The 15,182-nt window shown below is 38.1% G+C and overlaps 2 protein-coding genes and 1 long non-coding RNA gene across 4 annotated transcripts; all 3 read left to right on the top strand.

Annotated features, from left to right (window-relative positions):
* The first annotated feature begins 419 nt into the window (after positions 1-419).
* LOC149046187 (melanocortin receptor 4-like) lies at positions 420-3,162 on the top strand. The gene has a single exon (XM_089206961.1). The coding sequence runs from the start codon at positions 500-502 to the stop codon at positions 1,439-1,441; it is 942 nt and encodes a 313-aa protein (XP_089063087.1). The 5' UTR covers positions 420-499; the 3' UTR covers positions 1,442-3,162.
* A 1,692-nt stretch (positions 3,163-4,854) lies between these two features.
* On the top strand, positions 4,855-7,066 carry LOC149046188 (uncharacterized). Its single transcript, XR_016186751.1, has 2 exons — positions 4,855-5,032; positions 6,332-7,066. It is a non-coding gene; the product is annotated as an uncharacterized LOC149046188 (long non-coding RNA).
* Positions 7,067-7,744: 678 nt separating this feature from the next.
* On the top strand, positions 7,745-15,128 carry LOC149046189 (uncharacterized). 2 transcript variants are annotated; one of them, XM_089206964.1, is made up of 6 exons: positions 7,745-8,062; positions 8,705-8,922; positions 10,566-10,903; positions 11,952-12,354; positions 13,657-13,885; positions 14,767-15,128. In XM_089206964.1, the coding sequence occupies exons 1-6, from the start codon at positions 7,858-7,860 to the stop codon at positions 14,937-14,939; spliced, it is 1,566 nt and encodes a 521-aa protein (XP_089063090.1). In that variant the 5' UTR covers positions 7,745-7,857; the 3' UTR covers positions 14,940-15,128. The 2 variants fall into 2 exon arrangements, with proteins under 2 accessions (XP_089063090.1, XP_089063091.1); XM_089206965.1 differs by having other exon boundaries at positions 13,657-13,902; positions 14,767-14,884.
* Positions 15,129-15,182: the final 54 nt, after the last annotated feature.

Raw genomic sequence — 15,182 nt, forward strand, 5'->3', positions numbered from 1 at the left:
TTCCACTTCGATGAATAGTTAAGAAATAATCATTTGATAAACTTCCAATGGAGCGATTAGCACCGAAATTTATCGTGATAATACAAACATTTCACAGATGATAACAATAGTAAATGGATCATTTTTCTATCCATATCTTGTAAAATTAATGTCAATGAAGTAAATTTAAATAAACTTGAAAGGTCTTGGTTGGCCATCAAACACCACCACGTGCACAACAATAACTTAAGTGCGTCAATAATCATATATTGTTGCCCTTTGTGCTATCAAAACAAGCAAGCTGACATATCTGTTAACCAAAAACGGGTTATTTATGCGACCAAGAATAAAGTATTTGAAAGCCTGATGACCCAATTTGCAAGTCGTTGGCTAAATACTATAACAGGTACTGATAAGTAAACACGTAAAAAACCGTCAGGAGAAGGAGACAGATTGTGCTTTTTTGAGTGAGCGAGACCGAGATTGCGATCCTCCCAAACTCTAATTCTTAGGCTGAGCAATGGAGGGCTTTGCTATGGGAAAAAATTTCACAAGAGAGCTCACGCTAAACATAACAAGCACAGCCTTGTCAGCGTTGGGGAAACAACGTCACGTTTTCATTCCAGTTTTGAACATTGTTCTCTCCATAACAGCAACACTCGGAAACGTTTTGATTCTTGTGGCACTCCGTAAAGTTTCTTCTCTTCACCCTCCAACAAAGCTTCTGTTTCGATGTCTGGCTTTCACTGATCTTTGTGTTGGCCTCATCTCACAGCCTCTCTACGCTGTGGCTGTGATGCCTCGGTCAACAAAAATGAACAGAGATCTTCTGAGCTATTTCATCTTAGGAAATTATGTTTCAAGTTACATCTTATGCGGAGTATCAGCTTTAACATCCACCGCTATAAGCCTAGACAGGCTTCTTGCTCTCTTATTGGGGCTTAGGTACAGACAAGTTGTTACCCTGAAACGTGTCCGTGTAGTTCTGTTATGTCTTTGGTCAGTAAGCGTCTTTGGTGGATCAATGTATCTTTGGAGTATTCGTGTGACGTGGATTGTAGTTGCTTTTTTTCTGATACTTTGCCTTCTTACTTCTATTTTCTCTTACATAAAGATTTATATCAAGTTGCTGGAGCATCAAACACGAGTCCGAGACAGCGTCAATCATGGGCTGCCCAACGGGGGAGGAATTCCGCTAAATGACATGACAAGGTACAAGAAGACAGTTTTTAGCATATCATGGGTGCAGTTGGCACAGATTTTTTGCTATGCTCCTTATGGGATTGAATCTATATTATGGATACAAGGAGTGACATCCGAAGGCGCGGTTAGCTGGCTTTCCACAGCAACTTTGGTTTATTTAAATTCGTCTCTGAATCCCATTCTTTACTGCTGGAAGATGAGAGAAGTAAGACAAGCAGCAAAGGACACAGTAAAACAATTGTGTAGTTTCTTGAATTAAAAACTATCCAAACTACGCAAACTACAGAAATTTTTCTCTTCTCTTCGTTATTGAGATTTAACGCCTAAAGGTACAGAAAACTTAAAGGCAAGAGAAGATGCTTCATTATGTTTAAAAGAACTTCACAGATGTCATGGCATAGAGCTCTCTAATTTTTTTTTTCACCACAAAAGGACAAAGTGAAAAATATCATCGGAGAACAAAGAGGATTTCTGCCTTCTGATTCCCCGCAAGCAGCCTTAAAACTGAGCTCCAAAGAATTTGCTAGAGTCAGTTGATCCTGAGGTTGAAAGCACATTTGCAGCCTTATGAGACTGAGAAAATCATTGGCAAATGAGGTCATAATGAAAAAACGAGCTTGTTATATAGTTATCAATTCCACAACCTCAGAAACGTTTGACTCCGCACACGAAGCAAAGCTAAGCAACCCACCTGAAACAGCAAGAAAGGGGGTAAATTTCTAAAGAAACTGTGGTGCTGCGTCTGTGAGAGAGTATAACAGGGTAATTTAATATTATCAACTGATTTGATAACGTAAATTGGCCACCGTAAAGGGTTTCAAAGCTGAAGCTTCGAGCGTTAGCCCTTCGTCAAAGCAAATGATTCCTCTGATATTACGTTAGCAACTTGAAATGTAACCTGGATACTGTAAAGGCAGTACACTAAAAGTTACTGTTGACAACCAGGCATGTGGCCTAGCGGCGCCCGGTCGCCAGAGGCGACTAACGTTTGGATTCGGGCGACTGAAAAAAATTGCTGTGCTCGGTCAGGCACTCTTGTCTCTCGGTTCAGTTCTTTAGTATTCAAGACGGCGGAAAAGTGTGACGCGCTGTTGTCCGTTTATAATTATTGTGTTGATGACACATCCCTAAAATTTCGTTTGACACTAGACACGCAAGCTTGTTTACTCTCGCACGCTCGGATCTGAAGTTTCGTCGTACATGAATTAACAAATATCAACCACTATAATCTCCGACAAAAGACGTGAACGTTCTGAATCTTAGTACCATTTCCCGAAATATCATCTCAGTTTTCCATTTGGATGTTTCATCATCGTTTTCGCAATTGTTTCAAATAGTTATTTTGAAAAATGCAAATTTATCGCGTTTTCTGGTCGGCGTAATTTGATAGCTTGTTTGCACAGAGTGCGCAGCTTTGGATGATTAGTTTCATTTCTTCAGAATTCACATCTTGACAATGAAATGGTCAATGCCATTTTCATTCATCGAAAGCTTTTGCTGAACGAAATGCCTGGTATCTGCCTATTCCTTTTTTAAGCACACCATCTAATGGATCTGAACGGTGCTATTTCGCTAATTCCACTCACTTCCTACAACTTGGTTTGGGCGAGAGAGGTTATTACCACATATAACGAATGATTTCTTACTGTTTTTATCATAGCACTAGTTGAAATTTTTTTGCATTGTTCTTTTAATAGTCCTTCGTCTGCTAGTTTCCTCTTATGCATAACAAAAAAATGAATTATTTTGCCGCGAGTGTGTTCCCTAAATTTAGAACTCATTAGCTAGAGTCAATTTGCCGGCACGTCGTCAAAATATGTTAGTGAGTGGTGGTACTCTTAAACTTATCAAGAAACATAAGTGCAAGGCTGAAAAATCTTTGTGAAAATCTTAGCTCGATATTAATTTTTCCTCGGAATGAATACGATTAGGAACTGAAGAGGAAACACAACTTTAAAAATTAATGAAAATTGCTTTGCAACGAAGAGGCTATAGCGTGCGGGAAAACAATGTTACCACCCCAATTAGCCAGCTGAAAAGAAAAAATTACCTCTATATTTCGTTGAAGTAAAATGAAAAAATAAGCCACAGGAAATATTGGAAAATCACCATATGAAAAGATTACCCGAAAAATAAATGATATTGACCGAAAACGCTTAAACTAGATTTTTGTTTTTTGAACAGAAAACCCCCCTTCCGCATTTGAAAGTCTTGCACTGCTCGAGAGACTTACACATAATCGCTTGGTCATTTCGGAAACTAGATTCGTTCTTTGAATGTTCAGTTTGGTGTTCAAGTATTCAAAAAGGGAGTTCTCGACGCCTTCAACAGTGAGAGAGTGGTAACTGCAATAAACCAACATAGAGAACCTAACAGGAAATACGAACCAAATCAGAATTGTTCAATTTCGTTGCTTCACGGGCGTATATGATCGAAGTCTGCTGATCAGTTTGTTTCATTACGTGATCTTGTAATTTCCATTGCAGCCATTGTGGGAAATGGTCTCATTCTTTTCCCTCTCTGCAAGATTTCTTCCCTTCATCCACCATCAAAATGTCTGTTCAGTAATCTTGCATGCACTGATGTTAGCGTTGGACTCATTTTCCAGCCGTTTCATCTTGCTTACATAATTTCCCAAGAACACTCTTCAATTTGTTATTGTGCCTCACCCATGAACCGAGCCTTGGGGGTCATTTGTGGCGTGTCTGTCCTCACACTAACTGCAAAATGAGTATAGAGACGGACTTTTAGATGTTTCAGTTGGGCTAAGATATCGACAAGTGGTAACTCTGTGGCGAGTAAGAGTAACTTTAGTCATTTGCTGGCTTGTTTGTATTACAAGAGGAATAAGAAATCATTTCATCCTTCCTTTCGAAAATTCGAGAAATAAGACAAGCCGTAAAGGAGAAGATTAAACCGTTTTACTGCAGATCGGATTGGATTCAGAATGACTCGACCTATGTGATTTCCTGCTGCAAGACGAAATAGTGAAACAATGAAATGTAAAAGATAAAAGCGTTGACAACAAGTAATAATGATATAACAATTAATTGTGAATCTCGCGAAAACAACGGCAAATGAGTTTTTCTATGGCACTGAACAAACCGGGATCGCTTCTTCAATTCGTGTACAACCATCTGATCCCACGAGAAGAAAGAAAAAAACTAAACAAGCAAACAAACAAGCAATTTTATCTCAAGGGATTAATAATTAATGATACTTTCATAGGATGATTCATAAAATTTTCTTATTATACAGACGGTATAGATATAATTAGCGAACAACTCAGAGAAGATACTAATTGTCAACTGAAATTCATTAAAAATTTCTGAATCGGTTTTATAAAATGAAATAAAGATTACAGATATCACATAGTATCGTGAAACATTTAGAGAAGATGGAGCACTCGAAAGACATAATTTCACAGTCAGGACATAAATGTAATAAGATTTGCTTTTACAGTCAGGTTGCTTTTTCAGTGAAAACTAATAACTGCTGTCTGAATGATACGCGACTTTTTAAGCGAAACGTACGCTCAAATTAAAGGTAGTGTGTACTTAAGTCTTAACAATAATACCCTCTTTCGCTCCTTTTGTCATAAAACAATGAAACAGTTGACTTTCGCTCGATAACAGTATTTTTCCATGCAAATTCATTCTTCATTCGACTGACTAAATGAATACCGCCGTTGCTAAGATTATCTGCTGTAATCTGCATTGGCTGCGCTTCAAAAGATTTGTTCATATCGAAGTGAGAGATTTCCCGGCCTTCTTTTCGCAGATATAAGCTTCTACATATAGTCTTAAATTACTTGGAAAAATTAATTTCGCCAGGCTAGAAACTACAACAGGTTTGTAAAGATTTTATTTCCTCGCGTAGAGGTTATCTCAAAAACGAGATTAGTATGTTTAAAATCATATACGTAAACCGTTCCTCACTGTCCTTAACCCTTAAAATTCTAGACCCAGTTTATGCCTATACGCTATTCTTAAATAATTTTGGCAAATTTCGCTTACTTCCCCCAAATTTTCTTAGATAATTATCCATCTAAAGGCCAATGACAAGAAAACTAATGTTAATGGCGCCGTTTCACGCGGTGGAGCTGTCTGTTTGTTTCGGCATTTTAACAGTGCATGCGCCGTTAACATGCATTTTGGTGTGTACGAAAAACAAAAAATTTAGCAACTTTTCAAGATGTTTTCCGACGATACTGATTTATACCATCGGATAGTCAAAATTAATTTTGGCTGAGATAGATAACGTCCTTTGAGGAAAGCGGAACACAAAGATCGATCGCCGATCTAAAGAATCGAATCGTGTTTAATTTTTTTGTTTTGGTCTTTCTAGTAAATTGTCTAAGGTACCCAGTAGGAAGCATTTCTGATCGGTTTGAATAGATTTTACATTTTCTGCAAAAATTTCCCAAAAACATAAAAAATTCAATCGAATTCAAAATGACTAAAAGTCGCCCAAAAGTGACTACTAAATGTTTCATGAAGCCGGCATCAAATTATTTATGTATCCTTTGTTTTTCTTCGGAACGAGTCTGTAAAATTTAATGGCACGCTCCAAAACATCTTCAAAATACAGTAAAGATTCATTTCAAGATCTATATTGTGAAATGAAAGCAGAATAGAATAAATGGGATGATGAATAAGACATAAGGTGATAAAATTCGCTATTCTTTGATCCCCAATGAAATTCAATCGACGTGATTTTCTTCTTTACAGCTGGCCTCGATATAATATGGTAGCATCACACAAATACGTTCATAGCATAGTGCAGATTGATAATCAATTTTTTGTTCTTATCATCAAACGCCCTAGTATTTGTCTAGTTCCTAATGAAAGTATGAAAAAGCTCTCAACTCAAACTGCAGCAAGGTTCTCTCATCTTTTATTTTTGCCAGAGTTCACGATAATTCTCGTCTTGCGAAGCCATTGCCCTAGGAATCGGACTATTCTGTGGTAAATAAGGAGGAAAAAAAGAGGCTCAAGTTGCTATTTGCACTAAACAAATTTTAATTATTATTGTTATTTAAAATTTAGATCTACTGGTCGACAAGTAAATCTAAATTTTCGATACCCTTAATCTGAACGCTGATTACGGTGTCTTGAAACCACTGATTAAACCTTCTTTTCATATTTAGGACATTTTCTCGACATTACGCGACTCTTCTCACCCAGACTTCTCCAATGTACTTGGCAGCGGAGGGTCTGGGCAAGAAAACATACCTGAGAAGCCTGTATGTTTCGTCATTTTTTAGGCGATTATTATGTGCAAATTCTTACAGTTTTCCTTTCTTAACTACTTTGCTTGGGTGTTGTTCCAGTCAGTCTTACAAACCACAAGATGACGAGCGAGAAAAGAGTTGAAGTTGAAGAAATGCTGGAACGCATCCAGTCTCATAAAGGAGTTGTAGGACTTGTCATTGTTAGCGAGGATGGAAATCCGATCAGGTCTACACTGGACAACTCGACCACCCTTCAATATGTGTCCATGTGTAACACGCTCTGCGGGATTGCGCGCGGGATCGTGAGGGACACAGACCCGCGAAACGATCTGAAAATTTTGCGCGTGCGCACCAAGAAGCATGAAATCATCATGGCGCCCGAAGGAGGGAAACATTTGATCGTGATTCAAACAGGAGAACAAACGCAGCAAACGTTAAAAACCCTAATGGACTAGTTTTTATTATTATTGTTATTATCATTATGATATTATTAATATTGTTATTGTTGTTATTATTATTATTATTATTATTACTTTTAAATTATATCTTGTTCAGAATCATTATGTGTGTTTGCTTGTTTGTACGAAATATTGTGCTTGTAACCGAGGACGGACATCGACAATACCAAATAAATAATTTGACTTACTGTTATTAAGTGAAAAAATGATGAATTGTCGTTCCATAATAGCACTTGGTATCAAATATCGCTGCGCCACGAATAACCGCCGCTATTTAAAAAAATTAGAGGCTGCTGTGGTCATTGCGATGATAAAGGAGTCTATGATAGGTTATAAATGTTTATCTGAAAAAAAAATACGTAACGTAAGCTGACGCGACAGCCAGGTCTCTAAATTAAAACAGTGATTTTAAATGCGACGGAGCAAAAACTGTTAATCCTCTACATATTGATTAGCCGAAAGATTCATTTTCATAAATAAACTCTGTTTTCCACTGCCCTGGTTTACGACATCGGCCTTAAACAATTATAGCTTATCTAGCATTTCATCAAATACTGCTTGCAGCTTAGTTCAAGGGCGTGAACTGAAGCAGAGTTCCATGTGGACCCTCAAGCTTATCGATCAAAAATTTCCCTCGACCTCGAGCTAGTCCGATATCTTAGTTTGGATTTCAAAATTGAAAGAAAAAAAGGTAACTCAGTTTTTCAATGCTATTTCTTTGAAAAGGTCGTGACTTAGCGAAGAGCACCCTAATAGAATCCTCCGAAGTCTTGACTTGAAGACGCTGGTCTAAACAGAAGGCCTGCGCGTTAAACAACAGTGATATATTGGGGAGGGGAGGGACAGATCACACAAAGCGTCCATAGCAACACGTAACAACAGTTACTCACAAAGTTTCCAAGATGGCGGACAACATTGACTTAAAGACTATCTAGGTTTAGGGCCTGGAGCACTTTTATTTATGTTATCTATGTATCGTAGCCAATGATTATGAAAGCAACAGGTTCCGAACAATACGAAGAGCATGGAATTAAACCGCTAAAGGTTCGAAATCTCTTACCTTCGAAGAAATTCCGTGACAACGTTAGGAAATGGGGCGAATCGTCGGAGTTGAGTAGAAGACGAGTTATAATTGTGCCCAGCATAAAATGTGCGGCTAGAGAAGTGAATGTGACAGCAGAAGATAAAGGTAAGGACATGGATGATACAGGATATTTGGTCAGTCTTACGCACATAAATGCATCATTTCTCTAAAGAAGCTTTTAAAAACATTATCTGTACATGTGCATGCATACGTGCTTCTTTTTGAGAAAGTTCAAGGAAGGCAATTAAATTTTCTACGAACTCGATGAACACAGTTTTTAAGAAAAGACTGTAGATAAGTAACGGGTCCCTCATTGTAAGTGTCTGATCAGGCGAACGATTATTACTGCGTGCTATATTAAGGTAAAAATCTTAGTGTGTTCCCTTGAAATCTGAGTTGAATTGGTCAAGTTACGATTCGCCTTCAAAGTTCATCCCATCAACCAGGTAGGATTGTTTATATGGGAAAATATCTGAACCAGCCAGTCTTGCCAATCCGCTCTAGTCTGTCGATTACTTTATGGAGTAATTGAATTGTATAAAAACCAGTAAAGTGTTAAGGCTAAATCTCTGAAATCAACCGGTCGGCTTTAAGCTCAGATGAAGAAGCTATGGCATAATTTTTGTTCACACTGATGATTCATTGAATTTACAAAACATATCAGTATCTTTATTATTACTGTATTACTAAAAATAAGAAAGTTTTTTCCCCGCAAGATTAATTTACTTTGACTATTAAACCATTCAGACAAGAATGTTTATCAAGATTCTGAAGATGACATATTCGCTCGGCAAGTTGAAAGATACAAGAAGCAGTTGCAGGAACGGAAAAAGACCAGGGAAATTTTAAACAACTGTGGGCTTAGACAAGACTGGCTTAAAAACAAGACTGGTAAAACTGAACTTGAAAGAAGAGTTTTGAAAAGAATACTGTTGAAAGGAAAACCTGAGATTACAATCAAAAAGGTGTGTTACTTAACCCTTTAACTCCCACGATCAGATTGTTAATTCTCCCCTCTAGCTGCTACTCATTTCTTTGTAAATAAGTTAGGAGAATTTGGTGTCATCGAGATAACAACTTCAACCAGATAAGTTTGAATATTCTCATGACCTGTTTGCTGGATAATGTTTGGATATTATAGTGAGAAGTAACTTGTTAATCACTCCTGGGAGTTGAGGGGTTTAAGAATATGTTGTAAATCATGTGAGAGCTTTCCTTGTTGAGTAACTAAGAACAAAAACTGAATAAGTCAAAACATGCCATAAGGATGTGGGTCAAGCCTCAGGCACAGAAATTTAATGTGAGAAAAAAGAAAGTTTGTTCAAGCAACATTGTTAGGGCTGATAATTCATTCAAAAACATGCAACAGATCAGTTTCTCTTATAAAACATCTTTTCAGGAGCAGCCCAGACATAAGATTATGGAATCTATGGAAAAGTCATTCTGTTTACTCTTGGTGAAAATATTTGAAGGATCTTCCTATGTTGTAGATCCTCAAAGATTTTCATAATGACCTTTGAGGATCCTATTGAGATGCTAATCCGAGTAACTCTCTTAAGTGACCAAGACAAAATTTCTCTTTACAATATCAATACAATATCAAGCAGGCAAGTGACAAGAATAAAGAAAAATATCAATAAGGGGATTATAAGTTGATTCAATGCCAAATTCTCAAAACTAACATCATAAGAACTGTATGGCAGACAGTAAGGAGAATTATTACTGAGATCTTGGGATTTAAAGGGTTAAAGATCTCTGAGAAATCTTTGAGGATCCTCTACCTCTAAATTCTTTTTGAGATCGATTTTCAATTACCTTTCATATTCCTGTCAAGTTCTTCAAGGATCTTTTATTTCCTCACCAAGATCTTCAAGAATCTTTTATATTCCTGCCAAGATCTTTAAGCATATTTTTATTCTTGACAAGATCTTCAAGGATATTCTGAGCTCTTACAAGTTGTTATCTACTTGTAATAGTGTGAGCAGAAAGGCTAATAATGATGAAGATTATGCTCGCACAATCACCTCTACATGTTTCTTGGCTTTCCGTGATGTTTTTTCAGATACATTATACATGTAAACAAGTAATAACATGATTTCTCTAGCAATTTGTTGAAAAGCACTTGTAAATTTTTCAAAGACTAAAAATTAAACTTGCCCCACCAGCTTGTACAATTTTGTTGTCTATGAAAACTTTACTCCTGCTTATTAACACCAAATTGCTAGAGAAATCATGTTATTACCTATACTTCTACCATTTCTCAGAGAATTAAAGGAAATGTAGAAACAGGGCTGGGCTGAGCTCCAAATTTTCAATACAAGTTTTAACAAAGGATGGCTGTGGAGGTCAATCACCCCTCCCCTACTTATACCACCAACAAAATGAGAAACTTTGTGTCAGTTTTTTCAACTATTGTGTTGATGCATGATTATTGTTTTTAATATCATGGATCTACCATAGTTACTGGCACAGTGGGTTCATACTATGAAACAGCTTTTACTGATTTTAAAGCTGCCACAAGTCCTTTTATCAGTTATCTTTGAGGCTCATGCTACTGTAATAACGCATTCATGTTCTTGTAATAAATTTTCATTTTGTTACTCACCAGGCTCCCACTCCTCCCCCAGAGACTGAAGAGGACACAACAGTAACTGGTGAAGACAGGGGGGTACCTACCATTCACCATCCCTCCCCAGCTGCCTTAGCTATCATTCAAAAATACTTAGATCGCAAAAGGATGCGCCTTTTGGATCTGTTTGCTCAAGCTGACAAAGACAAGAACTGGGTGGTGTCACGGCAGGAGTTCAGGAACATTATCCGATCATGGCGGATTCCACTCACAGATGTTGATTTGGAGGATTTGATATTGGCTCTGGACAGAGATAACAGTGATGCATTAGACTACAGAGAACTGGCAGTTGGTAGACAGTCGTATCTGGAGGAGAGGTGGGCATACATGTACAATATTCTGTTTCAATTTGCAAATCTGAAATACTTTTTGTGGCTCATATCCAGGGCTGTTACAATTTTTTGGGTTTGTCCTGTTTGGCTTTGTTTGAGTGCTCTTATATTGGACATTTACAGTTTTGTACAAACAAAATCAAAGATGCAATAGCCAATGAAAACAAAGAGCAATATCAGAAGGGGAAATGAGAACTAAGAAATAAACACTTTGATGAGGTAACTGGCTGCCAGCTTAAGCCAATACCAGTGACAAAGTCACAATTGGTTTTGGGTTTGCATGTGATTAACCCTTTAACTCCCATTAGTGATTAGCATGAAACTTCTCCCAATAATATCCAATAACATTATCCAGCAAACAGGTTATGAGAATACTCAAACTTATCAGGTAGAGGTTGTTATCGTGATCTAACACCAAATTCTCTTAACTAAATTACAAGGAAATGTGTAGAAGCTAGAAGGGAGAATTATGCATCAGATCTTGGGAGTTAAAGGGTTGGGTTATGGCTGGGTACTATGTGTTTTCTTTAATATGGCCAGTCACAGATCATACCAAATCAAATATTCAAATATTACAATGTTCTTTGAACTTCTAAAATTAATGTGTAAAGCTTTTATGTCAAGAGGCTGGAAGTCATTGAATGTCCCCCAGCACACAAGTATTAGAAGTTAGACTAAGAAAGCAGTGGTCAGTACCTGGCCACTTTGCGGACATGTCAACTTGCCAAAACCAACTGGCTGACACCATTAGTTATCTACATGTGGTGTGGTATATTGGGGTCAGCAAGTTGACATGGCCTCAAAGTGACTTGTTACTGGTCAGTTACAACACTGAATTTCACAGGTACATGAACAAAATTCCAAAAACGTAGGTGTTGGGTGACATAGGCTCCACAACAGCAAAAAAAAAAAGGAAAAAGAAAGGAATAAAGAACAATAAAAAAATAACCTTACACAGCCTTGATTTAGATGAGATTATGGTATGAACTGGCAAATTGGGTGCATTAATTTTTAACCTTCATTTCTTTTGAAGGGTCACTAAACAAGCGGCAGAGATTGTCCAAATTGCTAACACTAAAACTTCCAAAAGACCTGAAACCATTTTTGAGGAGCCTGAACCTGCTTATGACCCCTCTAACGAAAAATGGTCTGGCACTGGAACACAAAGACCTCCATCACCTCAAAGACCACCCTCACCACGAGCCAACCCTCAAAAAAGACCCTCATCCTCACCACAGAGACCCTTAACCCCTTCATCTGCTCCTGTACAACCAGTGGCCTTTATAGCACAGCAGCCAGGGTCTGAGCCCCAGTTGCGGCACTCTCGGCCTGTGTCACCCACAAGTAGTGGAAGTATTGAGAGCTTATCACCCACCCTGTTGGAGATACCACCTGTTCAGTTATCAGAGAAAGTGGACCAGTTGACTCAAGATGAGGTATGGGACTGTTCCCCTGGAAGGAAGGGGAGGGGAGGTTGCGGGTGTCTGAGGATTCTGGTTGTGTCTCGGTAAAAATGACCCGACCCCTACCCTCAGTATCCTTCTTTTTTCATAGTCCTCCCTTTATACTTTGTTAACGACGACTAATGATTCCCCCTGAAAACCATGTGATCTGAACAAAATCAGTGAAAATAATAGCCAATCAGAAGAAGAAGGAAAATACCTTAAAGAGCCAATGAGAACTCAAGGTTAAAAACAATCCGACTGCCTAAAGCGCGGGAAAACGCGGGCGACCAAGTCGTGTTCGGTTTTTAGTTTTGCAGCTAATTGGTTGAGAGAGTGGCGTGAGTTTTCTGGACCAATCACAAAGCGAAGTAAAGCAAAAACAAGGCATTCCGGACTAATTTTGGCACTTAATTAAAAATTGCTCTTACTTGATCATATTATTAATCCTTGTTAGTCTGGTTGTTGTTTTTTTCACTCAATTTATTGCCCTCAAATGATGGAGAAGTCGACGATGAGTCTTGTTATCCAATATAAAGACTTACATGTATCTAATTATGCGAACTAAACTTTTAGCATGCTCCACCAGGATGCATTGCGGGGGTAATGACCATTCTCAGTGCTTTCTGTCATACAGAAAGGGAAAGTTTACCGTGTTTGACATATTATTGTCTTGGGAATTCTTCAATTTTTTCTTTCGTTCTGTCCCATAGACAGAAAAGAGGTCCTCAATGGGGTTAACCGATAGCAGTAAAACGGCCACAAAATTTAGTCGCTAGGCGTAAAAATTTACAAATTTTAACCGTTAGTCGTAAAAAAAGGTAACCGTAAAAAACATTTCTAGTGGAAACAACGGAAAGATGTTAACCATTAGCCATAAAAGCCATCACCTCATTGAGACCCTCAGAAAACGTCATCAGTATGCCTCTACTAAAGTGGCGATTTAGTTATACTCTTGGTCATAATACCCTTCTTTTATTTGTGCAATGAAAACATTGGCACAAGGTATTGCTGTTGTGGCATTCTTTGCCGTTACCGTTCGGTTTGTGAGAAAAAGTATGGAGTTCCTGGATAATAACAATAACAGTGGCGCACAAAGCACACTGTTTGAGCGCGGTGCTTTGAGATACTGAAAGATCCGTCGCTTTTTATGTATGCGAACACGGTTCATTGAAGTCTAGATGTATGATGGAAAATAAAGTGACATAAAATTTAAAGTAAAGAGCTTATTTCTTCATTGGCAGCCCTCAGCCACCATACAGAGGCACAACGTAACCTTTTTTTGTGGTATTTCAGATAAAAGACAGACGCATGAAAAAACAACAAAAACGGAAAGAAAAAGAAAAAGCCAAACAGAAAAAGAGAACTGCGCCAGAAAAAGTGTCTGTGGCTCCATCCACCCTAGGGGGTAGGGTGGGGGAGATGGTGGATCGCTACCGAAAGATGACCATGAAGGAGTATAATGATGTCGTGGAACTTTGCCATATGCACGGAGTGCAGCTGAGTAAGGATCTTCTGGAGCGAGGTTAGATTGTGTCGGAGGTTATTAATTTTATTTGTATCTATGTAGGGTTGAATGTATCTATGAAGGGTTGAATTTTTAACATTTAATTGTAATGCGCAATTGAAAAATCTTACATTGATGATTGCGCAATATAAGTCTATAAATTATTGTTATTATTTATTTTTTTATGGTGAGGCATTCTTGAGGTAAATCCGAGTGTTCTGATGGGTTCTTGCTTGGCCAGGATTTTGGCATACGAACCTTTCCGGTGAAAATGGTCTTGAGCCGTGTATTTTGGCTCTCGAAAGCCGAAAAATTAAAAATAAACAAGTTTAGTGCAAATGCCATATAACACACTATTTACTGACCGCGCTTGCTCGAGCGGTACCGGGGAATATTGGCGCCTGGTCGTTTTTATACGGACCCCGCTTTGCTCTCTTTTTTCGGAGTTTGAGTAGCCACTCAGAGTCCCCCATCAGAGCGCGCCTTCAATGCTATCCACTGTTTAAGCATATAGTGGCACAGAGTACAAATTACTTTTAGTCAGTGTCTGGAGCGCTTCACAAGAGTATGTCGCTGGCCGAAAAGCAGGGAAATCGCAACAGCGAATCAAATCTGCGGAAAATATCACTAGGAGCTAATAATGAATCTCAAAATGAAACAAAATACCTTAAACGAGGGGAAGGGCAACAAACTAGGCAGCGAATTGTGGTTAGCGAGAGAAGGCAAAGCTACAACCATTCCACATAACCCTCATTCAGTTGACAATGTGTCCATGATGCTTGCTATTTAACATTTAAGCTGTGTATTATAGTTGAACGATATACATTAGTTTTTCTAGCTTGACTCATCTTTCTAATCCCTATTTTTGTTATTTATATGTTTATAATTTTTTTTTTCAGTTCTCCTTCAACCAGAAGATAAACCGCTGTCACAGATAAAGCTAACCGCGCGAAAACCTGGACTCTTTTCAATCTCAACTAGGCATCACATACCACAAGTTAAGTTCCAGTCCTCCACAGCTGGAAGCAACAAGCGGCGGCCGAATTTTAGAAACCCGGGTCCAAACACGTGACAAATGACTTTCAATATCAAGCGGCCAAGGTTATTTTTGTAGCGACAGTACATAAAAAGCTAAATTGGAGAGACAAAAATAAAGACTTACTCGTTAGATCGAAAACCATACGCTACTTTTTTTGTTACATTGTAAATCAAAGTACTCGAAGGATAATTACTGTAATAAAAACGTTTATCAGGTTGAGAAGAACGCTTGCTAGTAAGTTTGTTTCAGTCGAAATTTATTGGGAATTAAATTTCT

Source organism: Pocillopora damicornis, chromosome 5 (assembly GCF_964200805.1).
Source record: "Pocillopora damicornis chromosome 5, jaPocDami1.2, whole genome shotgun sequence".
Taxonomy (NCBI): Eukaryota; Metazoa; Cnidaria; class Anthozoa; order Scleractinia; family Pocilloporidae; genus Pocillopora; species Pocillopora damicornis.